The sequence below is a fragment of the Chiloscyllium plagiosum genome, chromosome 38 (genome assembly GCF_004010195.1).
Source record: "Chiloscyllium plagiosum isolate BGI_BamShark_2017 chromosome 38, ASM401019v2, whole genome shotgun sequence".
Lineage (NCBI taxonomy): Eukaryota > Metazoa > Chordata > Chondrichthyes > Orectolobiformes > Hemiscylliidae > Chiloscyllium > Chiloscyllium plagiosum.
Window position 1 is genome coordinate 61,802 of NC_057747.1, and position 26,238 is coordinate 88,039.

The window sequence follows — 26,238 nt, forward strand, 5'->3', positions numbered from 1 at the left end:
AAATTGTCAGCATTCTGCACAATTTAAACTACTCTACTTTTGAGTATATAAAATGGTTGTTAGAAAAGAAACAAAGGTTTTGTCTTTTATTATAGATCAGTCTGTGGTCCAGGCACATCTTAAAGTTTAAACCGAAATTACCTCTCACACCTGTCCTATGATCCTTTCCCACTAGCTACCTGATGAAGGAACAACGATCCGAAAGTTTCTACTTTCAAATAAACCTGTTGAACTATAACCTGGCGATGTGTGATGTTTAACTTCATGCACCCCGGTCCAACACCGGCACTTCCACATCATACTTTGACAATGCTGAGTTTGGTATCTTTGACAAGTTTTGATATTCAGTTACTTGTTCTGGGATCTAATTTATTAACGTAAATTACAAAGACAAACTAGCAGGTTATCAATCATTAGTTCGGTTTTTTTCTAATCTGAGAAGATGGAGATTGGAGGAGTAGGTGGAATGCTTATGGTTTGCATCAAGGAGAAGGTCTCGGCATAAGTATTTATTTTGTATTCCATCTTTCGTTCGAATCATAACCAAGATGTTGAAACACTGAGTTTCTGTCTCTAACTGTAGATGTCAATGGTGAATTAGCTATCCTAAATACCTAGCACCATAAATTACCTCATCTCAGTGACCTGAGAGCCAGTGCGCAGGTGTAGGAGCGGGGTGTGCTGTGAGCATGCTCAGTTTCAGTTAGATGGACAGAGTGAGGAAGAGCGGATGGTTGTTGCGGCGGCCAAGATTGTCAGACAGGGTAGGCACGGAAATCGCGGGAATGAGTTGGGGATGTCATAAACTTCTGGGGTAAGCCTCCGAATAAATGCCTTCAGGCGGGGACAGGTCGGAGGCATCGGCTTAGTATGAGGTATCTTGCGAGTGGGAGGGCGGGGCTTCTTTCCCGATTGAAGGACCGGAACTCCCCAGGCAACCGTCGCCATCTTGATGATGGAAATAGCCCAGCCATCTTTGTAAAGGAATGACCCAGATAACCGGTCACTTCGGGGTGGGAGCATTGTCATAAAATGACAAAGTTATGCAGGGAGGTCACAGATCGCAGGAACATTCAGACTGACGAGCTTGCTCGGACATTGGAATGTATCATGGTTGATGGAATGCCTCCCAAACATCCCTGTAACCCTTTACCGGAATGAAAGCTTACCACCCTCTATATATACTCAAAAGTCTCAGTTCCTTAAATAAAGTTAAAAATCGTACAACACCAGGTTATAGTCCAACAGGTTTAATTGGAAGCACTAGCTTTCGGAGCGACGCTCCTTCATCAGGTGATAGTGGAGGGCTCGATCGTAACACAGAATTTATAGCAAAAATTTGCAGTGTGATGTAACTGAAATTATACATTGAAAAATTGATTGTTAAACCTTTCATCTGTTAGAATACAGTGATAGTTTCACTTCTTTCATGTGTAAATCACAAAACCTTTTTTTAAAATTCAACTTTAAAAAAAAGGTTTTGTGATTTACACATGAAAGAAGTGAAACATCACTGTATTCTAACAGATGAAAGGCTTAACAGACAATCAATTTTTCAATGTATAATTTCAGTTACATCACATTGTAAATTTTTGCTATAAATTCTGTGTTACGATCAAGCCCTCCACTATCACCTGATGAAGGAGCGTCGCTCCGAAAGCTAGTGTGCTTCCAATTAAACCTGTTGGACTATAACCTGGTGTTGTGTGATTTTTAACTTTGTACACCCCAGTCCAACACCGGCATCTCCAAATCATGACTCTTTAAATAAAGAATTATAAAGATTCACAATTGTCTGAGTAAAAGAAAACACCCTTGTCTCTGTCCAAAATTATGCCACCCTTATTTTTAAATTGCTCCCTGGCTCTAGGTTTGCAACGAGGGCACACATTTAGTCTGAGGTTACTGTCTATCCTTTTAAGTATTTTGCTATTAAGCCTTTAATCACTTAATAATTTAACCCGGAGCAGAGTTTTGCAGAGGAATAAATGGTGGGTCTATTTTCTGGGTCTGTGGATTCTGGAGGAGCAAAACTGGCCTTTAATAGAGTGATATGCTCTTCTCGTCGGATGTGGGAGTTTAGGGAGAGTTTACGGGTTACTGTGGATTACTTCTATTCCCATTTCAAACAAGTGTGTTGTTTTGGAAAATGTAGGGGGTGATGGATTCTCAGGGGAACGTAGCACAAACAGCCAAGTTTCCGGTATTGAGATTGACTCTAACGTAATGAGGAGAAAGTGAGGACTGCAGATGCTGGAGATCAGAGCTGAAAATGTGTTGCTGGAAAAGCGCAGCAGGTCAGGCAGCATCCAAGGCACTCCATTCCTGAAGAAGGGCTTATGCCCGAAACGTCGATTCTCCTGTTCCTTGGATGCTGCCTGACCTGCTGCGCTTTTCCAGCAACACATTTTCAGCTCTAATGTAATGAGGGCTACTCCGAGTTCCAAGAGACCAATTGTGTTAGGGGACTCTCAAGTCCGAAGTATAGACAGACGTTTCTGTGGCTACAGGCGAAAAATCAGAATGGTGTGTTGCTTCCCTAGTGCCAGGATCAAGGATGTCTCAGAGGGTGCAGAATGTTCTCGCGGGGGAGACGGGCCAGCAGAAGGTCATTGTCCACATTGGAACCAGTGACATAGGAAGGGAAAAGGTTGAAATTCTGAAGGGAGATTACAGAGAGTTAGGCAGGAATCTAAAAAGGAGGTTCTCGAGAGTAGTAACACCTGGATTACTCCTGGTGCTACGAGCTAGTGAGGGCAGGAGCAGGAGGACAGAGTAGATGAGAAGTTGGTGTATGGGAGAAGGATTCATGTTTTTGGATTATTGGAAGCTCTTTTGAGGTAGACGTGACCCTTACAAGAAGGATGGATTGCACCTAAATTGGAAGGGGACTAATATACTGCAGGGAGATTTGCCAAACCTGCTCAGGAGGATTTAAGATAGTTAGTTGGGGGTGCGGGGAGTGGGACCCAGGGAGATAGTCTCATATTCTACCATTTGCCTTATTACTGGTATCAGGCTAACAAGTCTGTCGTACTCTGCTTTCTGTCTTGCTCCTTTCTTAAATAGTGCAGTGACATTTGTTAGTTTCTACTCTATGAGAATCATTTCAGAACCTATGAAATTTTGAAAGATTAACAATGCATCAACTATCTCTAGAGTCACCATCTTCAACACTCTTGGGTGTAGACTATCAGGTCCCAGAGACTTAGCGACATCTCATAATCCTAATTTCTCCACTACAACACTAATTTTATTCAACATCTCATTGTCCCTTGCCAGTCAGGTCTCTGCTTCTGGGACATTCCTGAAAACAGACAAAACTAACCATTCAGCTTCTCTGCTATTTTTCTATTCCCCAACACGAATTCTCCTTTAACGAACACACATTCATGTTAGCCATGCATTTTCTTTTTACATACATAGAGAAACTTTTGCAGTTTTTATGTTTTTTAATTCATCCATGGGACGAGGCTGTCACTAGCTAGACCAGCAGTTATTGCTCAGCCCTAGTTGATCAGAAGGCAATTCAGAGTCACCACATTGCTGTGGAGTCACATGTAGGTCAGACTAGATAAGGATGGCAGTGAACTAGATGGAGTTTTCCAATAATAGATTCATGGTCATCATTACACCCCAATCCCAGATATTTAGTGAATTCAAATTTCAGTATCTGCCGTAGCAGGATTGGAACCTGGGTCCTCCAGAACTTTACCTAGGTCTCTCGATTAATAGTCCAACTATCACACCACAAGGTCTTCTTTAGATTACATTCATATTCTTTTTCAGCCATGAGCTCACTGCAGCATCAAGACTGAGGGGCTAACTGGCTGCCTCCTAGTATGAGAAAAATATTCAGTACAAAAAAAATTCAATCCTCTGTGCATTCCATACACTTGTTTTCTGTACTTTAATTTTGACATTTTCCTAATTTACCCTGATCCTCATCACTGATGCTGTTTCTCATCATTTCTCACATCATAGGCTTATTTTCACCGAAATCTCTGCTGCACTCTCCAGCCTTACTGTTCTCCTGACTTCTCAAAATTTATTGCCCAAAATGCCCAACAGCTTTCACCTGCTCCCAGGTTGCAGGTGATGTTTACAGCCTAGTGCATCCCTGAGCCATATATATATTTGGTGTGAGAAGTGGCAATTTTTGTCCAATAATCTGAGAGCCTATACTTGGTGGCACTTCATCCACACCCTTGATCCTTGGCTATCCAGTCTGAAGGGGTCTGTATAAATTAGAGAATCCTCTCCTGGGCCTAGACTTGGGCCTGATTCAATGAGCAAGTTGTAGATGCAAGATGAGAGGTTTATCCAATATCCTCCATTGTCTTTATGTCCAAATGGCCCAGCAGCAAGACCATATAATGTTCATCAGTATGCATGATACATTCCATAGCCAGTGGAAAACCCCATGAAGTGTGTTATGGACCAGGCCCAACCCCCTCAGAATATGTTAAGAGAATAGCCTAGAGTCTAATTTTTTTTAATTTTAAAGGCAAGTCCCAGACATGCATCTCTAAGAGTATCATATGTTTGATCTATTTTCAACTTATCAACCTATCAAAATTATTTTGAGCCTTTCAAACTCTGTACATTTGACCAGGTTCCTTCTTTAGATTCCTAAAATGTCTATAAGCTTCTGGTACTGGCTCATATGCACTTAAGATCACTTTATTCTCACTACATACCATACCTGATAGCAACACAAATACCTCACTAGCTAACTCACTACCTACAAGCTTTGCTTGGATCATCAATACCTACATGGTCACCGACCATTTCATTTGTTCAGCTACTTTCTGAATTGAAATTAGAAAGGCTTCTATGTCCTTCTCGTTGAACTGAGGCAACACCTGGACATATTTAAACAGATGGAGAAAGTGAGGACTGCAGATGCTGGAGATCAGAGCTGAAAATGTGTTGCTGGAAAAGCACAGCAGGTCAGGCAGCATCCAAGGAGCAGGAGAGTCGACGTTTCGGGCATGAGCCCTTTTTCAGGAATTTTTTATCGACGTTTTGGGCATGAGCCCTTCTTCAGGCATATTTAAACAGATGCCAATCAGGCCTTTGGCTATGATGGGATTGCTCTCCATCACTGTCCTCATAACTACTCCTACGTTTCCCCACTACCTCTGCCATTTTAAGTGAACTTTGAGTTTTTAGTTCCAAACTCTAAAGTTCAAAAAACTCTCTTCCTCCTGTCTTCTGCTAGGGCCAACCTTTCCTCTGTTTTTAATTGTAATTCAAACTCTTTCATTTCCCTTTCTGTTTCTTTTTATTCTGTCAGGACTATTCTTTCCTTTTCTTGTTCCACAAGGTCTATTTTTTCTTTTTATTTTCTCTTGCCGTTGTCTCTAAGTCACATTGCTTCATTTGCAATTGAATTTTAACAATCTCCGATGATTCGGATGACATTTACATTTGCCAGGAACGCAGAACTATTACTGCAATTATTTCCCCTTTCCTCACAGACACATGCAACTCCAACCTTAACTTGTTTGGCAATATTGAAAGCTTTACTTTGCTCACTTTATGTAAAACTCCCGAAGTGACTTCTTCCACCCCAAGGAAACGTTTGGAGACTGAAGCAGCCATAATAACACAAGGCACACCCTGTTTAAATTAACCAAATAGAACACCCAAAACAGAAAAAACACCAACACCCCCTCAAAATATATTAACAGGATAGCCTAGATTCTAATATTTTCTTATTTTAAAGGCAAGTGTTGCATTCTGGATGCAATTTGATTGTTCAAACTACCAGTCTTAGAGCACAGCACACTTTAATCATACACTATATTTAAAATACAATAAAAGAAAGAAGAAATTGGAATGATTTAACAGAATAATGAAGTATTTAATTACAAAACAGTATCTGTTCCAATATAGTAACATGCCATAAACACACCCTTGGCAAAGGTAAGTTCAGTAAAATAGATTGTCACACATGCAACTCTCCAGTCAGAAGGAAAAATATCAAGAGAAAGTGAGTAGCAGGGAGAGATGTACTGTAGCTTCCAAACCCAGCTTCAAGACCCCCGAACTGTTAATGATAATCTAAAACTAAAAATTCTGGTTCTCTGGGAACTAGACCCACCCATTCAGGCTGCTTTCATTGTTCTGAATTTAGAAAAAAAATTCCAAGGCCTCACAAGCTGATTATTAGATGGAAATAGACCTCCGTCTTTAAACCGCTCCAAAAAAAGGGCAAACTATACCTCTTAAAGTCATAGCATTGTTACAAGAATGTCTCGAGGAGACTGGTAATAATGCCCTGATTTCATTGGAAAGGCTTATTTTGTTGTGATTGGGAAGTTGTTGATTTTTGCTTCTTTTTTACTTCGAATGGATGACATGTTTGAAGAAATTCCATAGAAACTCAAATTTTATATTCTAGATTTATGGCCTGTACCGATAGTGAAGACCTTTTACATGTCTTTTACAGGGTATTATAAAGAGAGGATTTGTAGTTTGGGAAATTGAAACAAAAATCATGTGGTGATCTGACAGCTACTCAATTATCAACATCTGAATGTGGAAGGACAAATGTTTGCCTGTGCTGTCTGTGGCTAAATATTTTTAAAAAGCCAATGTGACTCAAAAGGCACTGACATACACACCCAAGTGAGAGTATTCCAGGACACAGATGAAAGAGCCTTCAGCATCCCAGTGAGCTTACAGCTTGAAAGAAAAATCACACCACTCACACAGTGTACGTGAGTAAATATGTGCCGTTCTATGTTTGGACAGGGTTTCGACTGATCATTCAACCTGGGGAGACACAAAGGCACCCGCACCACAGAGAAACCATGGAAATGTGGAGACTGTGGGAAAGAATACAATTACCCATCTGAACTGGAAACTCATCAACGCAGTCACACTGGAGAGAAACCATGGAAATGTGGAGATTGTGGAAAGGGATTTAATTACCCATCTCAGCTGGAAATTCATCGACGCAGTCACACCGGAGAGAGGCCATTCACTTGCTCCATGTGTAGAAAGGGATTCACAGAGCTATCGAAGCTCCATATGCACATGCATGTTCACACTGGGGAGAGACCATTCCCCTGCTCATTGTGTGGGAAGGAATTCACACAGTTATCCACCCTGCTGTCGCACAGACGTGTTCACACTGATAAGAGACCTTTTCAATGTTCAGCATGTGAGAAGAGTTTTAAAAGTAGAACTGAGGTACTGACGCACCAGCGCACTCATACTGGAGAGAGGCCATTCACCTGCTCTGTGTGTGGGAAGGCATTCACTCAGTCTTCTACCCTGCAGAAACACCAGCGAGTTCACACAGGGGAGAGGCCGTACACCTGCTCCATCTGTGGAAAGGGATTCACTCAGTCATCCAGTCTTGTGGAGCACCAGAGAGTTCATACTGGGGAGAGGCCATTCACTTGCTCCCTGTGTGGGAAGGGATTTACCCATTCATCCCATCTGCAGACACACCAGCGAATTCATACTGGGGAGAGGCCATTCACCTGCTCTGTGTGTAGAAGGGGATTTACACAAAAATCCAGCCTTCTTGGGCACCAGCGCCTACATACTGGGGAAAGACCCTTTACCTGCTCTGTATGTGGGAAGGGATTCACTCGATCATCCAATCTGGTGACTCACCAACGAATACACAAGTAATTGTGCAATAGTCGTAGGATAGATCCTGGTGTTAATTACGCACAGAATAGACTATGTTTATTCAGGTGGTTGAAGTTCCTTTCTGATATTGTTAACCCCATATTCAAATTTTATATTAAAATTGTGGATAAAATTGACATTGGTTAGTTCTGTTTTAAACATTTGGTGTGATCTTTCCCCCTTGACTACTTGACAACATCTGGCTGTAGCTCTGAAAGGACACTGTCAGGAGAGGATTGAAAAGTAGAAATAAAACTTCAGCATGAATTTGGTCTTTCATCGTCACGCAGAGGGGGATAAACAGCACTTTGGTGTTTCTCATCTCTCTTCACTGGTAGCAAACATCTCATGTGGGGTTAATTCTGAGATGTAAGCAATGTGTTCCAGCCAGGTATTCCATAGTCCAGACTTTTAGACATGCACAGAAGCTCCTTTACAACTGTTTAGAGTCAGGACGAATAGCGGTGAATGCTGAAATCATACTGTCAAATTGTAATCTGTTCCTGATTAAATCTCAACCAGTAGAGCTACATTTTGATTTGAAAAAGATTGTGATAATTGTTTTGCAAAGGTTAAATGTATTTCTGTAATTGTTGGATTCTACCATTTTAAGGTAGATATTATTTTGTTTAAAAGTAGCCTTTTGAAGGTAAATTGGTTAACATGTTTGATTAAAATAGGAGGTTTCAGGAGCCTGTTCACTTTAACCTGTCTTCATAAATTAACCTTTAGCTATCATTCAGGTAAGCCTGTGTTGGTCCTTCCCCTCAGGATAGTCTGTCATTCCTCTGATGTGTGATTCTGGAATGCACTGCCTGGGAGTGTAATAGAGGCAGGAAACCTCACAACTTCAATGTATTCTCCAACCGTGTTCTTGGCATGATTTATAATCTCTTGGTGCTTTTCCAGTTATGCTGATCGCTAAATTATTTTCCCATGGACAGAACAAACAGATCTTTATCCTTCCAATGTCAAAGTCTGATATTCAGATATTGCTGAATTTTTAGAATCCCTACAGTGTGGAAACAAGCTATTTGCCCAACAAGTCCACATCAACCCTCTGAAGAGTAATCCACCCATTCCCCTACCGTATTACTCTACATTTCCCCTGACTAATACATCTAACCAACACATCCTTGGACACTGAGAAATTTAGTTTGGCCAATTCCACTAACCTGCATATCTTTGGACTGTGGGAATAAACGGAGCACTCTGAGGAAATCCATGCAGACACTGGGAGAATATGCACATTCTGCACAGACAGTCACCTGAGGCTGGAATTGAACCTGGGTATCTGATGCTATGAGGTACCGGTGCTAACCACTGAGCCACCTTGCCAAAAGTGGAGTACAAAGACATATACAGCATGGGAATGGGTCTTTGGCCAACAATGTTGTGTCGTACATGATACCAAATTAAACAAATCCCTTCTGGCTGCCCTTGGTCCGTATCTCTCTATTCCTTGCTTATTCATGTGCTTATCTAAAAGTCTCTATCGTATCTGCCTCTAACGCTACCCCTGGCAGCACACTCCTACCACTCTGTGTTTAAAAAAAAAACTTGCCCCTCACGCCTTCTTTGAACTTTTCCCCTCTCACCTTAAATGCATTAGACATTTCAACTCTGGAAAAAAGATTCCGAATGTCAACCCGATCTGTGCATCTCATAATTTTCTAAGCTTCTATCACGTGTTCCCTCAGCCTCCACCACTCTAGAGAAAACATCCTGAGTTTTTCTGGTCTCTCCTTATTGCTCATAGCCTCTAATCCAGGCAGCATCCTGGCAAACCTCTTCTGCAACCTCTTCAAAGCCTTCACATCCTTCCTGTAATGCGATGACCAGAGTTGAACACAATACTCTTAAGTTTGGCCTAATCAAAGTCTTATCAATCTGCAGCGTGATACCTGGACTCTTGTACTCAGTTCCCCAACCAATAAAGGCAAGTGCTGTATCCACTGTATCTACTTATGTGGCCACTTTCAGTGACTTGAAACCCAAGATCCCTCTGTATATCAATGCTGTTCAGGGTCTTGCCATTAACTGTATACTTGTCCTTACAATTTGATCTCCCACAGTGCAGTACCTCACACTTACCCGGATTGGGGCAGCACAGCGGCTCAGTGGTTAGCACTGCTGCCTCACAGCTCCAGGGTCCCAAGTTCAATTCCAGCCTCGGGTGACTGTCTGTGTGGAGTTTGCACATTCTCCCCGTGTCTGCGTGGGTTTCCTCCAGGTGTTCTAGTTTCCTCCCACAGTCCAAAGATGTGCAGGTCAGGTGAATTGGCTAAGCTAAATTGCCCATAGTGTTAGGTGCGTTAGTCAGAGGGAAATGAGTCTGGGTGGGTTACTCTTCGGAGGGTCGGTGTGGACTGATTAGACCGAAGGGCTTGTTTCCACACTGTAGGTATTCTAATCTAATCTGCCATTTCTCTATATATACCTGCAACTGATGTACATCCTGCTGTATTCGTAGATAACCTTCCATGCTTTCTACAACTTCAAAGATCTTTGTATCATCTGTAAACTTACTAACCAACCCATCTACAATTTCATCTAAGTCATTTATGTATAACACAAACAGCAGAGGGCCTAGTTCAGATCCCAGTGAAACACCACCAGCCAGAAAAACACAATTTCACCACTACTTTCTGCCTTCTATGGGCAAGCCAATTCCAAATCCACACATGGCCAAATCACTGTGGATCCCATGCACCTTCTGGATGAGCCTACCATGAGATACCTATTTAAAAGCCTTGCTAAAAATCTATGTAGATAAAATGCACTGTTCTACCCTCATTGATCACTTTTGTCACCTCGAAAAAGTAAACCTAGTTAGTAAGACATGACCTGCACTGCACAAGGCCATGCTGACAGTTCCTAATTAAGCCATGCTTTTCCAAATGTGTGTAAATTTCATCCCTACCACCAATGCGAGATTCACCGGACTATGGTTTCCTGGATTATCCATATCTTCCTTCTTGACCAGAGGAATGTTAGGTACTGCCCAGTCCTCCAGAACCTCTCCAGTGGATAGCGAAGATACAAAGATCTTGGCTGAAAATTTGTTGCTGGAACAGCGCAGCAGGTCAGGCAGCATCCAAGGAGCAGGAGAATCGATGTTTCGGGCATGAGCCCTTCTTCAGAAAATGAATAAAATTCTCCTGCTCCTTGGATGCTGCCTGACCTGCTGCACTTTTCCAGCAACACATTTTCAGCTCTGATCTCGAGTATCTGCAGTCCTCACTTTCTCCTCATACAAAGATCTTGGTCAAGGCCCCAACAATCTGTCTTGCCCCTCTCAATATCCTGGTGTAGATATCATTGGGCCCTGGGGACCTTGATGCTCTTCAAGAGACCCAGTACCACTTCTATCTTGATCTCAAAATGACCTAACATATTAGCACGCTCCACACATCTCACTATCCTCCATATTCTTCTCCTGGGTGAATACTGACACAAAATACTCATTTTGGTCTGTGACTGTGAGTGACTGTGTCAAATCTTGATATGGTGTTTGGTTTGAATTTCCTGTCTGCAAATATTTCCCATTAACTCTCCTGGTAAGGGAGTTGACAGAAACTCTGTCCCTTTCAGGCAGAAAAGAAACCGTCACCAGCTTTCTGGCCAAGGAGAGCTGCAGATGTGCAATGTTACAGATTGCCCTGATCAAAATGACGGATAATAGTGTCTGCTTGGTGGCAAGGGAAAGCAATGGCCTAACAGTGGTGTTAATCAAAATGTTCTTGGGATCCAGGGTCAAATCCCAGCAGATGTTGGAATTTGAATTCAATAAAAAAAATCTGGTATTTGTATTCTAAAAATGATGATCATTATTGAATTTCAGAATAACCCATCTGGTTCACTAATGCCCTTTAGGGAAGGAAACTGTCATCCTTGCCTGGTCTGGTCTGCATGTGATTCTAGACCCACAGCAATGTGGTTAACTCTTAACTGCCTATGGGCAGTTAGGGATGGGCAATAAATGCTGACCTAGCCAATGATGTCCTTCTCCTGTGAAGGCCTATATCTGTTACCCGGTTTGGGTCAAACTCAGGGTATGTGGGTTCTTGTATGACATGCAAAACCTTTTGTAAGATGTTTCCAGTCCTCCCAGGGCCTCTTTTCGTTTCCTACCCTGCTGACCACTCATACTCTGTGAAATAGACAGAGCTGCCACCAGATCCTGCAATGTATAACTTTCACTCTCTGCCTAGCCCTGCCCCTTTTTGACTCCTGAATGATAAGACAACCAACCCCAAGCACAATTGTGAGTGGAGTAGAGGATTTATAAATTCTGAGTATGGTCTCAGAGTGAATCTGAACAATGAACACTCTCCAATCTCAGTGTTTACCACTATTGGCTCGTCCCTGCACTGCTCAGCCCACACCAACCACAGCAGCTGTATATATATATATATATATATATATCTATCTTCAAGTTATTAAAGATCAAAGCACCAACTAAATTTGGAGAATCAGAGTGAAGGATTGAGCCACAGGTGAATTACCAGTTTAAGGACAGGAAAGGTGAAGATCACAAGAAGAAAAGAATAAGTAAAATGACTAGAAGCTGAATCTTGAGCAAGAAACAGAGAGGGGAGGAGTGCATGGGACACGGCTTTATAGACTTTGAGAACCAAAGAAGAACAATGCCAAATAGAAATTAAAATGATCTGTTCTGAATTTCTATCCTGTACTAAGAATGATAAATTTACTAAATGCCTTTCACATTTTATTTGAGAGGGGGTTCCGCATAGTAAAGCCAAAGGAAGCACAGAGGACCAGAGAGCTCTTGGTGTGCTTGTCCACAGATTTTTGAAGGTGGCAGGGCAGGTTAATAGATTGATTAAGAATGGGATCCTTGCCCTTGTTAGTTGTGTTATGGTTTATAAGAGCAGGATGATTATTGGTTAGGCCACAGCTGAAATATTGACTACACAGGGGGATCCCAGTGGATGTGTTGATTACCTATGGTGTGGAAACAGGCCCTTCAGCCCAACAAGCTCACACTGACCCTCTGAAGAGTAACCCACCCAGACCCACTCCCCTACGTTTACCCCTTCACCTAACACTACGGGCAATTTAGCATGGCCAATTCACCTTTCCTGCACGTTTTTGGACTCTGGGAGGAAACTGGAGCACCCGGAGGAAACCCACGCAGACACGGGGAGAATGTGCAAACTCCACACAGACAGTTGTCTGAGGCGGGAATTGAACCCAGGTCTCTGGCACTGTGAGGCAGCAGTGCTAACCACCATGCCACCCATTGTGTGTGGATTTCCAGAAGATGTTTGACAAGGTGCCTCACAAAAGGTCATAAGATACGTGAAACAAGTGAGATTCGCATCCTTTTACCTATTGAGGACCCCTCAATGATGGCTGGAATTTGTAGCTCAATCTCAATTTCTTCTCAGAGTTGAGGGGCCTTGGAACTCCTTGCCATAGAGTGTAGTGGGGGTAGAGTTCTTGTATATCTATTTAAAGCTGAGATAGATATATTCTTGAACAAGAGAGGAATCAAGGGTTATGGGGAAAGACAAGAAAATGGATGTGAGGAATGTCGGATCAGCCATGATCCTATTAAATGGCAGAGTAGGCTTAAAGAGTGGAATGGTCTTCTCCTGTTCCTATTTCTTATGGTCTTATAGTTCTGGTCAGAAATCAGCCCTCATCACAAATCCAGTCCAATGATGAAGTCCAATAAACTGAAAAGTCCCCGATAATAATAATATGCTGGATTGATGTCATGTGCTGAATTGCCCCTTCTGAGTATTGCTGCAAAACATCTTGTTCCCATGCCTGGTCAATCTTCTTCCAAAACAGTCTAATGTCTCCACTCTCCATCTCAATCTCCATAGCTTATTGCGATATCTAGTTAACCTTTAATTATTTGGTCGGAAATGTCATTTTTGGTATCTTACACTACAAGGCTCTTTTGCAGCACTTACTTTTTTTTATATGTTTAATCTATTTTTCTAATCCACCTGTTCAGACATCTCTGGAGTGGGTGGTACTTGAACCCGTACTTTGGTCTAGGGGTTGGGGCGCTACCACTGTGCCACAAGAGGGGCCCCATTGCAGCAGTTTTTTAAAATAAGTCAAAGTCAGGATACAGATGTGTTTGAGTTGGGAAGACCTAAGCTTGACGATTAACAGGTTTGCGAGGTTTTCCTGTGTTAACAACTGTGAGACAATGACAACAACTTGCATTTATATTGTTATGTAAATATGTGTTATCATGAACCCTAAATTAAGCACTGGGACAAATCTTGTGATTAATGTTTTGTGAAGTTATCATAATAACTTCTCCCAGTCAACCCAGTTGGAAATTATAGAGTGAATGGCGGAACCCTTAGGAGTATACAGAGGGATCTAGCTGTACAGGTCCACAGATCGCTGAAGGTGGCAGTGCAGGTAAATAAGGCAGTAAAAACGGCCTATGGCATGCTTGCCTTCATTGGAAGGAGCATTGAGTATATAGGATAGACACGTTATGCTGTAGCCTTACAGAACTTTAGTCATGTCACACTTGGAATATTGTGTACAGTTCTGGTCACCACACTACCAGGGAATGTGGATTCTTTGGAAAGGGTACAGCAAAGTTTTACCAGGATGTTGCCTGGTATGGGGATTTTAGCTCTGAAGAAAGTTTGGATAGACTAAGTTTGTTTTCACTGGAATGCAGGAGGTTGAGGGATGACCTGATAAAAGTTTATAAGATTGAGACTGACATGGACAAAATATGAGGCTTTCTGCCAGAGTGGAAGGGTCAATTACTAGGGGACACAGCTTCATGGTGTTGTTAAATTCTTTTCCCGAGTTTCGCACACAAGATGCAAATTGCACACACCAACTTCTGCAAACTGTTAATCTTCATTAAAGCTTGTACAAGCTAGGTAACCCCTCTGATACTCTTTGCGGGTGCTCAAAGTCAAGTCAGAAGAGAGACCCTGAACAAAGAAAATACATCCCCTTTATACAAGGCAGTTAGCAATGCTGCAGATGCTCTGGCCACTTCCCCATAGCCACATGCCTCTCAGGACAACCCCCTGTCACTCACAGTCACATATTACCCCAGGTACAATGGCAGGATGAGATAATCGTCTGAGATAATGCAAATGCTAATGCCCTAATCCTGGGGAATCGTTATGCAAATAATTTCCTGGCTCAGTGATTCCCCAAGACAATGTAGGTGCGATATACCTCTGGCCAGAAAGCATTTCTGGATGGAAGAGATTGAATTATAGTTTAACTTTACAATAGCAGGGGAGCAATAGCAAATGACTGTCTAAATGAAGTGTGAATTACAATGGATAGTTATCTGCATTCTGCATGTTTTTTGTGAGACAGAATGTCAACCCCCCCCCCCCCACCTCCAGAAGGTTCAGTTTTGCAGTCAAACTCTTTAGTATTACATTAATGTCCAGAAAGATATTTCCATTTAATCTTTGAACATTACATTCCTTCCTTTTATCATTCCATGATAATGACTCCCCTAAATGGGGACTGAGAAGGGTCTTAGTAGCTTATTCATAACAATCCTGCAGCCAGTATTAAATAATGGGATGGCACGGTGGCTCAGTGGCTAGCACTGCTGTCTCTCTGCGCCAAGGACCTGGGTTCGATTCCAGCCTCGGGCAACTATCTATGTGGAGTTTGCACGTTCTCTCCATGTCTGCGTGGGTTTCCTCCCACAGTCCAAATGTGCACATTAGGTGAATTGGCCATGCTAAGTTGCCCATAGTGTTTGGGGATGTGTAGGTTTGGTGTGTTAGTCAGAGATAAATGTAGAGTAATGGGGTTTGGGTGGGATACTCTTCAGAGGGTCAATGTGGACTTGGTGGGCCGAAGGGCCTGTTTTCACTCTGTAGGGACTCTATTAAAAAAAGTCAGTGAGATGCAGCATACAATGAGTAGGACAGCAAATAGGATCTCCAGGTTCCCCCAAACCTTATACCTTCTGAGATTGTCTAACTGGTGCTAAATGGATTGAATAGTGTGTGTTATGTTGTAAGATTCATCCGTAATTTGGGTAATACATTTATTTCCCACAGTTGTACAGATGCCTCGTTGTTGGGCAAGTAAATTGTTAACGGCATATCTGGTCTGTTGTACGTAGATCCTTAGTTCTGCCAATTCGCACTTAATCCCCTGATGGTACTGTTTCTGAGAATGGTCAACCCACAAATGAGGTAATTTCAGCGCCCCTAGGAACCCTTAGCCCAGGGAGGATCCCAGAGTTACTGGGTCCCTCCAGTACACACAGAATTTCTCACTAACCAATTAGGCTACTATCCTCGATAGGTAGGGGCATTTTGTGGGTAAAGGACAATGAGTAGTTCTACTGTCCCTACAGCGAATAGGACGGGGAGAATCAGGGTGGATGTTGTGAAGATCCCATTGAGAAGGAACACAAACCCTCTGTTGGTCCGGTAGCACTTTGCTTTTTGGCTATCAGCTGCGAACTGAATGTACCGCCAGCTCCTGTCGTGGCTGGAGTTTCCACCTGATCCAATCGGCTGGTAATCAGAAAAAGGGTATGATTAAAAGGCTGAGCTGACAAGGGTACCGTTGTAATGCCCGCAAATGAACTGCTGTCCTGCAGTAACATGTAAGCTCCTTTGCTCATCACAGATGCAGGTGAACATTTCATGGCTGACCTGGCAATGCCTGCGGGTACATTGTTTCTGGGCACGAGGCATTCGTGGGAACCAAGGCATAGGCACAACCCCATCTCCGTCCCGAGAAGCTTGTGGGGTTGTTGGAAGCAGTATCTTCTTTTCACCGGGCTCCCATGTAGTTGGGGAACTGAGTGCTATCTGAATTTATCAGCTCTATGCACTGACCCAAAGCCATCCTTCTAAGCCTCCCACTCTGGCCTACACAGGGGGCATCTGAGGTATCTACCACACGGGTCCCACACGGTTAAGAGGGTCCCACCCGGGAATGGCAATAAACAGCACATCTACTGACCGGGGGAGTGGGTAACATACAGTCCAATTACCGTGCAAACACATATGAGTCTTAGAAAACAAACAACCATAGGCTGCGAGTGAAGTTTTCAGGCTGTTTGAGGGTACCATCGTTAACAGTCAATTAAATGGGCCAGCTGCTTTGTCCTTGGACTTTGACTGCAGTTGGCTTTCATAGGAGCACCTGGTACGATCCTTTCCACCAGTGTCCAAGCTTGGGGCGGTCCAAGTTTTTGGTCAGCACAAGGTCTCCTGTCTGCAGTTTGGGAAGTTCATTCAGGTCACTTAAATCCTGGTTTACTGTTTGTGGTGGTGATCTGAAGGCGCTCCTGACCTGTGAGTGAAGGAACTTTAGAGACGAGGTTAGCTGCTGAAAGTATGCTTGCATTTCCTCTCCCATAATATTTAAGTCTATGCGGGTAAGTGGGTTTGTATCTGTATCCCAAACAGTCCTACTGGGTCTGCCATAGATTATCTCAGCTGCCAACAGCCCAGTAGTTGACTGTGGGGTAAACCTCATGCGGTACAGGGCCAAAGGCAAGACATTCAACCAATTCAGGCCCATTTCACACGTTAGCTTAATCAATTTGGTCTTAAGAGTCCTGTTTGCTCTCTCCACTATGCCTGACGCCTGGGGGTAGTAGGCACAATGGAATTGCTGCTGAATATATTGTGCTTCACTCAGCTCTGTGTTAACTTTCCCTACAAATTGGGGGCCATTGTCCGAACTAAATTATCAAGGCACTCCAAACCTCGGTATGATCTCTGTTAAGAGTAATTGGACCACCGTTGAGGCTGTGTTATTAGTAGTGGGAAAAGCCTGAAGAAGTCAATAAAAACAAGGCAATATTTAGAGCGGAATTCAATAAAATCAAGCTGAATACATTCAAATGGACGTGTTGGCAAGGGAGTTTTTCCTGTTACACTCTGCATTATTTTGCTGACTTATATCAAACAGGATCTGACTCGCTTTTGAATTGCCTTGGCTAGTCGGGGTGCCACCAGGTTTTTTTAAGATTAGATTAGATTCCCTACAGTATGAAAACAGGCGCTTTGGCCCAACCAGTCCACACTGACCGTCAGAAGAGTAACCCACCCAGACCCATTTCCCTCTGACTAACGCACCTAACTCTTTGGGCAATTTAGCATGGCCAATTCACCTAACCTGCACATCTTTGGACTGTGGGAGGAAACCGGAGCACCCGGAGGGAACCTGCGCAGACACGGGGAGAATATGCAAACTCCACACAGACTGTCGCCCGAACCTGGGACCCCGGTGCTGTGAGGCAGCAGTGCTAACCACTGAGCCACCGTGCCGCCCTCATGTTTGCAACATGATACTACTCATTCTCCTCTTGCCAAGGTGTGTATTGGTATGAAGGAAATCAATGAGCTGTTGGGGAGGACAACCTACTGGGGAAAGCCTCAAGTGGCTAGGTCTTTGGCACGGAGCCTGGCTTTGTGACTCAGAAGGGAAGGGAGGAGAATAGGACAGTAATAGTGAGAGGAGATTCAGCAGTTAGGGGAACAGACAGGAGATTCTGTGGTCGCAAACGAAACTCCCAGATGGTATGCTGCCTCCCAGGTGCCAGGGTCAACGATGTCTTGGATCAAATCTACAGGATTCTTAAGGGGGAGGGGAGAGCAGCCAGAAGTTGTGCTACACATCGGTACCAATGACATAGCTAGGAAACGGACTGAGGACTTGAAAAGAGAACATAGGAAGTTAGGTTGAAGCTAAAAGGCAGGACGAGCAGAGTAGCAATCTCAGGATTGCTTCCGGTGCCACGGCCTAGTGAGGCTAGGAACAGAGAGCGAGTGCAGCTGAACGCATGGCTGCAGGGCTGGTGTAGGAGGGAGGGCTTCAGATATGTGGATCAGTGGGATATCTTCTGGGGAAGGTGTGAGCTGCACAAGAAGGACTGGTTGCATCTGAACTGGAGGGGCACCAATAACCTGGGCAGGAGATTTGCTCAAACTCTTCACGAGGGTTTAAACAATCACAGGGAGGTGGGAACCGGAGCTATGGATCTGAGGATGAAGTAGTTAGTCAACAGCCAGATACAGCATGCAGAGAATCTGTGAGGAGGGATAGACAGTTGACAGGGCAAAGTTGCAGTCAACGTGATGGGTTGAAGTGTGTCTATTTTAAAGCAAGATGTACCAGGTGATGACCTTCGAGTGTGGATCAGTACTTGGAACTATGATGTGGCCATTATGGAGATTTAGCTATCACAAGAGCAGGAATGGTTGTTGGATGTTCGAGGATTTAGATGTATCAAAAGAAATAGAGGGGAGGTAAAAGAGGTGTGGGAGTAGCATAGCAATCAGGGAGAGCATCACAGTTGCAGAAAGGGAGGTCGTTGAGGAGGGTTTGTCTATGGAGTCAGTATTGGTGGAAGTCAGAAACAGGAAAGGAGCAGGCACTTTATTTGGAGCTTTCTCCAGGCCCCCTAATAGCAACAAAGACAAGAGGAGCAAATTGGAAGGCAGATTTTGGAAAGATGCAGAAGTAACAGGGTTGTTGTCATGGGTGACTTTAACTTCCCTAATATTAATTGGAACCTCCTTAGTTCAAATAGTTTGGATGGAGCAGTTTTAGTCAGGTGTGTTCAGAAAGGATTCCTGACTAAATACGTAGATAGCTGAAAATGTGTTGCTGGAAAAGCGCAGCAGGTCAGGCAGCATCCAAGGAACAGGAGAATCGACGTTTCGGGCATAAGCCCTTCTTAGGCCAGCTAGAGGGGGAGGCCATATTGGATTCAGTGCTTGACAACGAATCATGCCAGTTATCAGAAGTCTTGGTGGAAGAGCATTTCAGTGATAGTGATCACAACTCTCTAACCTTTACTATAGTCATGGAGAGGGTTAGAAGCAGACAGTATGGCAAAGTATTTAATTGGGGGAGGGGGAATTACAATGCTATTTAGGCAGGAACTGGAACACCTAAATTGGGAACAAATGTTCTCAGGGAAATGAATGTCGGAAATGTGGAGGTTATTTTGGGTGCACTTGGTGATAGTGCTGGATAGATTTGTCCCACTGAGGCAAGAAAGGGATGGTAGGGTGAAGGATCGTTGGGTAACAAGAAATGTAGAACATCCGGTCAAGAGGATGAAGGAAACTTACTTAAGTTTGCGGAGGCAAGGATCGGACAGGGCTTTCGAGGGTTAAAAGATAGCCAGGAAGGAACTGAAGAATGGACTTCAGTGAGCTAGAAGGGGGCATGAAAAAGCTTTAGCGGGTAGGATTAAGGAAAATCTTAAGGCATTCTACAGTATGTGGGGAACAAGAGGATGGCCAGAGTGAGGGTAGAGCCGATAAGGGATAGTGGAGGGAACTTGTGCCTGCGGTCGAAGGAGGTAGGGGAAGTCCTTAATGAATACTTTGCTTCAGTATTCACTAGCGAGAGGGACTTTAATATTTGTGAGGAAAGCGTGAAACAGGATTTTATGCTCAAACAGGTTGGTGTCAAGAAGGAGAATGTGCTGAAAATTTTGAAAAACTTAAGAATAGAAAAGTCCCCTGAGCCAGATAGGATATACCCAAGGTTTCTGCAGGAAGCAATGGAAGAGATTGCTGCACATTTGGCGATATCTTTGTGTCCTTACTGTCCACTGGAATAGTGCCAGATGACTGCAGGTGGGAAATGTAATTCAAGAAAGGGCATAGGGACAAAGACTAGTCAGTATTATGTCCTTGGTGGCCAAATTATTGGAGAGGATTCTGAGAGATAGGGTTTATGATTACTTGGAAAACCATAGTTTGATTAAAGATAGTCACCATGGCTTTGTGAGGGGCAGGTCATGCCTCACAAACCTTGCTGAATTCTTTGAGGACATGACAAAACAGATTGATGAAGGTAGAGCAGTGGATGTTAGCAAGGCGTTTTAGAAGGTTCCCCATGCTAGGTTCATTCAGAAAGTAAGGAGGCATAGGATGCACAGAAATCTGGCTGTGTGGATACAGAATTGCCTGGCCCATAGAAGACAAGAGGATGGTGGTAGATGGTAAATATTCAGCCTGGAGCTCAGTGACCAGTAGTGTTCCACAGGGATCGTTCTGGGACCTCTGCTCTTTATGACCTCGGATGTGGAAGTGGAAGGGTGGATTAGTAAGTTTGCTGATGACACGAAGGTTGGTAGAGTTCTGGGTAGCATGGAGGGCTGTTGTAGGTTGCAACAGATTGTTGACAGGATGAAGATCTGGACTGAGAAATGGCAGATAGAGTTCAACCTCAAAGTGTGAGGCAAAAGTGAGGACTGCAGATGCTGGAAACCAGAGTTTAGATTAGAGTGGTGCTGGAAACGCACAGCAGGTCAGGCAGCGTCCAAGGAGCAGGAAAATCGACGTTTCGGGCAAAAGCCCTTCATCAGGATTCCTGATGAAGGGCTTTTGTCCGAAACGCTGATTTTCCTGCTCCTCGGATGCTGCCTGACTTGCTGTGCTTTTCCAGCACCACTCTGATCTAAACACTAGAAAAGTGTGGAGTGATTCATTTTGGAAGGTCGAATTTGAATGCAGAATACAGGGTTAAAGGCAGGATTCTTGGCAGTGTGGAGGAACAGAGGGATCTTGTGGTCTACTTCCATAGTTCCCTCAAAGTTGCCACCCAAATTAATTGGCTTGTTAAGAAGGCTTTTGCTGTGTTGGCTTTCACTAGCAGGGGAATTGAGTTTAAGAGCAGTGAGGTTTTGCTGCAGCTCTTTATAACCCTGGTTAGACCACACTTGGAATGTTTGGTTCATACTAGTCACCTCTTTATAAGAAGGATATGGAAGCTTTAGAGAGGATGCACAGGAGATTTACTAGGGTGCTGCCTGGACTCGAGAGCATATCTTACAAAGAAATGTTGAGGGAGCTAAGGCTTTTCTCATTGGAGTGAAGGATGAGTGATGACTTGTTAGAGATGTACAAGATGATGAGAGGCATAGACAGAGTGAATAGTTGGAGACAATTTCCCAGGGCAGAAATGGCTATCACGAGGGGGCATAATCTTAAGGTGATTGGAGAAAGGTTTAGGGGAGATGTCAGAGGTAGGTTCTTTACACATAGAGTGGTGGGTGTGTGGAATGCACTGCCAGCGGTGATAGTAGAGTCAGAGACATTAGGTACATTTAAGCGACTCTTGGATAGGCACATGGATGATAGTAAAATGAAGGGTATGTAGTTTAATTTGATCTTCAAGTAGGATAAAAGATCAGCACAACATCGAGGGCTGAAGGGCCTGTACTGTTTTCTGTTCTATTACTTACGTGATGAAGAATAAATTGGAAATTAGGTAGTTATAACATTGCAAAATGTATGTAGATTACAGTCCAGTAAGAATTCCAAATAGCAGCAGCTTAGCACATAGTACCAGGCCCAAGCCCAGTAACTGTACAACATCGCTTTAGCGTCCAACCCACTCCTCTTTGGCACTCAGCTGCATCAATTTAAGTCACGCTTACCAGGATTTGCTTTACCTTGCTTTGCTTCAGGACTCTGGTTTCACGTTGTGTCGCTCTGGGCCATTGGATTCCCCATGTATCACTCCGGGGCTTGGGATTCCCCACATTGCTCCGTCTCCTGTCCGCTCTTCACCGGCACTCAGCAGCAACAAGGTAAGTCATGTAGTGCTGGGACTTGCTTCATCTTGTGCTACACCAAAACTTGGGATTCCCTTCGTGCTGCTCCGGGACTCGAGATTCCCTTCACGTCGCTCTGGTACTCTGAATTCCATACACACCATTCTGGGACTAGAGAGGGAGAGAGAAACAAAAAGTACAAACAAAACCAACAGCAAAAGGGAGAAAAAAGCTTATGTAAGGTTTAGGAAACTAAAGTCGGAAAGAACCCATGAGAAATATAAAGAAAGAAGGGAAGAGCACAAACAAGGAATTAGGAGAGCAAGAAGGGGCCATGAAATGACCTTGGCAATTGATAAAGAGAATCCCAAAGCATTGTGGGAACTTATGTCTCTAAAACTTGATTAAGTTTTTTTTGAAGAAGTAACAAAGAGGATTGATGAGGGCAAAGCAGTAGTTGTGACCTATATGGATTTGAATAAGGCATTCAACAAGGTTCCCCATGGGAGACTGGTTAGCAAGGTTAGATCTCACGGAATACAGGGAGTTCTAGCCATTTGGATACAGAACTGGCTCAAAGGTAGAAGACAGAGGGTGGTGGTGGAGGGTTGTTTTTCAGACTGGAGGCCTGTGACCAGTGGAGTGCCACAAGGATCAGTGCTGGGTCCTCTACTTTTTGTCATTTACATAAATGATTTGGATGTGAGCAAGAGAGGTACAGTTAGTAAGTTTGCAGGTGTCGTGGAGGTGTAGTGGACAGCAGAGTGTTGCCTCAGATTACAACAGGATCTTGACCAGATGGGCCAATAGGCTGAGAAGTGGCAGATGGAGTTTAATTCAGATAAATGTGAGGTGCTGCATTTTGGGAAAGCAAATCTTAACACGATTTATACACTTAATGGTAAGGTCTTAGGGAGTGTTGCTGAACAAAGAGACCTTGGAGTGCAGGTTCATAGCTCCTTGAAAGTGGAGTCGCAGGTAGATACAATAGTGAAGAAGGCGTTTGGTATGCTTTCCTTTATTGGTCAGAGTATTGAGTACAGGAGTTGGGAGGTCATATTGCAGCTGTACAGGACATTGGCTAGGCCACTGTTGGAAGATTGTGTGCAATTCTGGTCTCCTTCCTATCAGAAAGATGTTGTGAAACTTGAAAGGGTTCAGAAAAGATTTACAAGGATGTTGCCAGGGTTGGAGGATTGAGCTAAGCGGAGAGGCTGAATAGGCTATGGCTGTTTTCCCTGGAGCGTTGGAGGCTGAGAGGTGACCTTAAAGATGTTTATAAAATTATGAGGGACATGGATAGGATAAATAGACAAAGTCGTTTCCCTGGGTTCGGGAGAGTCCAGAATTAGAGGGCATAGGTTTAGGGGGAGAGGGGAAAGGGACTTTCTTTTTAAAAATAAGGCAGGTTAAGTGACTAAAGAACACTTTGGGACTAGTGATCGTAATACTATTAGTTTTAAAATAGTTATGGAAAAGGACAAATCTTCCATAAAATTTAAAGTTCTTATTTGGAGAAAGGAAAATTTTAAGTGTATGAAACAAGGAGTTTCAAAAGGTAATTGAAGGAGGCCGTTCACAGGTAAAGGGATGAAAGACAGTGATATGAGAGTTCAGAGGCATTATGTTCCTGTTAGAGTGAAAGGCCAGACTGGTATGATTAGGAAACAATGGATAATTAAAGATATTGAGGTTCTAGTCAAAAATAAAAGTGAATCATATATTACATACAACCAAATCTCTTGTAGAATGTTGGGACATTCTTAAGAAGGAAGTCAGGAGGGCCAAGAGGGGATATGAGATAACCTTGATGGGGAAGATTAAAAATAATCCGAAAGAATTCTACAAATACATTAAGAACAAGAGAGTAACTTGAGAGGGAGTATGACCCCTTAAAGATCAACGTGGTTCTCTTTTCATTGAGCCTCAGGAGATGTGTAAGATATTAATGTTTCATGTCGGTTTTTACTGTTGAGAAAGAAATGGGAGGCTGGAGGACTCGGAAATAAATATTGATGTTTTTAAAACAGTTCACATTAAAGAAGTAGTAATGCTAGAAGTCTTAGAAAAGATAAAGGTAAGTAAATCTCCAGGAACTGATTAGTAATGGTAAGGTCATGGAGAGTGATGCTGATCAGTGACCCTGGAGTGCAGGTCCTTGCAGTTCCTTGAAAGTAGAGTCCCAAGTCGACAGGTTAGTGAAATGCTTACCTTTATTTATCAGTGCATTGAGTAGAGGAATTGGGAAGTCATGTTGCAGCTCTACAGAATATTAGTTAGGCCACTTTTGGAATACTTCATATAATTCTGGTTTCCCTGCTAAATGTTGTGAAATGTGAGTGTTCAGAAATGATTTACAAGGATATTGCCAGGGTTGGAGGGTTTGAGCTATAGGGAGAGGCTGAATAGGTTGGGCTATTTTCCCTGGAGCGTCTGAAGCTGATGGGTGACATTAAAGAGGTTTATCAAATCATGAGGAGCATGGATAGAGTTGAACAGACACGGTCTTTTCCCCAGGATGGGGAGCCAACTGAGGCGACATAGGTTTTAAGGTGAGAGGGGCAAGATTTAAAAGGGACCTAAGGCACAAGTGTTTCGTTCAGAGGATAGCATGTATAGAATGAGCTGCCAGAGGAAGTGATGGAGGCTGATACCTTTTGAATTTGGGAATTTTATCTGGATGGGTATATGAATAGGAAGAGTTTAGAGGGAAATGGCCAAATGCTGGCAAATAGGACAAGATTTATTTAGGATGTCTGATCAGCATCAACGAGTTGGACTGAAGGGACTGTTTCCATACACTCTGACTCTGACTCTCAGTGTACCCAGGATGTTGTTGGAAATTAGGGAGGAAATTTTGGGGCTCCTAACAGAAATATTTTTATAAACTATCAATACAGGTGAAGTACCAGAGGACTTGGAGGGTGGCTAATGTTGTGCCATTGTTTAAGAGAGGCTGTGAGTGGAAACCTGTGAGGAGAAGCCTGGAAACCTGTGAATCTAACATCGGTGATGGATACATTTTGGACATGATTATGAAGTGTAAGATTTATATGCATGGTGGGGGAGGGGGTGTGGGGGCAAGGATTTGTTAGGGATAGTCAGCATGGGTTTTGCAAAGGAAGTCGTGTCTCACAAACTTGGTTGAGTTTTTCAAGGAAGTAACCAAGAAGATTGATGAGGCCAGAGTGTTGTTTACTTCGACTTTAGTAAAGCCTTTGACAAGGTTGCATATGGGAAACTAATTTAAAAAATTAGATCACAAAAGATTCAGGGTGAGCTTGCCAACTGAATACAATATTGGCTTTATGGTGAGAGATGGAGGATTGTATTTCAGACTGGAGGCCTGTAACCAGAAGTGTTCCAAAGTGGCCGGTATTGGTTACACTTTTGTTTGTTATTTATGTTAATGATTTGGATGAGAATATAGAAGGCATAATTAGTAAGTTTGCAGATGACACCAAAATTAATGGTATAGAGGACAGTAATTACAAATACATTTTGATCATTTGGGTCAATCAGCTGAGGTGTGGCAGATGGAGTTTAATTTGGATAAACGTGAGGTTTTGCGCTTTGGTAATACAAACAAGTATATTACTTATACAGTTAATAGTAAGGCCCTGTGGAGTGTTGTAGAACAGAGACCTAGGGGTTCAGGTACATAATTCTTTGAAATTTGCATCACCAGTACACAGGGGGTTAAGAAGGCATTTAGCACACATACCTTCATTGCGCAGATGTTTGAATATAGGAGTTGGGAAGTCATATTGAGTTTTACAGGATATTGGTGAGGCCACTTCTGGACTAATGTACTATTCCTGATGAAGGGTTTTTGCCCGAAACGTCGATTTTCCTGCTCCTCGGATGCTGCCTGATCTGCTGTGCTTTTCCAGGACCACTCTAATCCAGACTTTGTTATGTACCAGGCCATACCCCCTCAAAATATTTTAAGAAGGTAGCCTCTTTTTTCTTATTTTAAAAGTAGATGTGAAGTGGGTGTTCCAGGTGTGATGCAATTGGTCAAACCACTCAGCTTTAAATAAAAC

At 43.2% G+C, this 26,238-nt stretch overlaps 2 protein-coding genes across 6 annotated transcripts in view; one reads left to right on the top strand and one right to left on the bottom strand.

Moving 5' to 3' along the window:
• Positions 1 to 710: 710 nt before the first annotated feature.
• LOC122541736 (gastrula zinc finger protein XlCGF49.1-like) lies at positions 711 to 22,166 on the top strand. Of its 4 annotated transcripts, none has more exons than XR_006309666.1 (2): positions 711 to 764; positions 6,458 to 6,540. XR_006309666.1 is itself a non-coding variant. In XM_043678625.1 (2 exons), the coding sequence occupies exon 2, from the start codon at positions 7,003 to 7,005 to the stop codon at positions 7,651 to 7,653; it is 651 nt and encodes a 216-aa protein (XP_043534560.1). In that variant the 5' UTR covers positions 717 to 764; positions 6,763 to 7,002; the 3' UTR covers positions 7,654 to 7,703. The 4 variants fall into 4 exon arrangements, 2 of the variants coding, with proteins under 2 accessions (XP_043534560.1, XP_043534561.1); XM_043678625.1 differs by lacking the exon at positions 6,458 to 6,540 and adding an exon at positions 6,763 to 7,703 and having other exon boundaries at positions 717 to 764; XR_006309665.1 differs by lacking the exon at positions 6,458 to 6,540 and adding an exon at positions 22,106 to 22,166 and having other exon boundaries at positions 721 to 764.
• The window catches only part of LOC122541735 (gastrula zinc finger protein XlCGF17.1-like), a 47,115-nt gene continuing 36,344 nt past the window's right edge, over positions 15,468 to 26,238 (bottom strand). The window contains exons 2-3 of one of the 2 annotated variants that reach the window (XR_006309663.1): positions 22,091 to 22,363; positions 15,468 to 16,974 (exon numbers count right to left, since the gene is read on the bottom strand). The gene's annotated coding sequence lies outside the window, so the exon portion shown is untranslated. Of the gene's footprint in view, positions 16,975 to 22,075; positions 22,364 to 26,238 lie in introns of both variants that reach the window. The other variant, XR_006309662.1, reaches the window with a different exon arrangement.

Coding starts and splice junctions, on each gene's coding strand:
- LOC122541736 (XM_043678625.1), top strand. CDS start 7,003: ATGTGTAGAAAGGGATTCACAGAGCTATCGAAGCTCCATATGCACATG.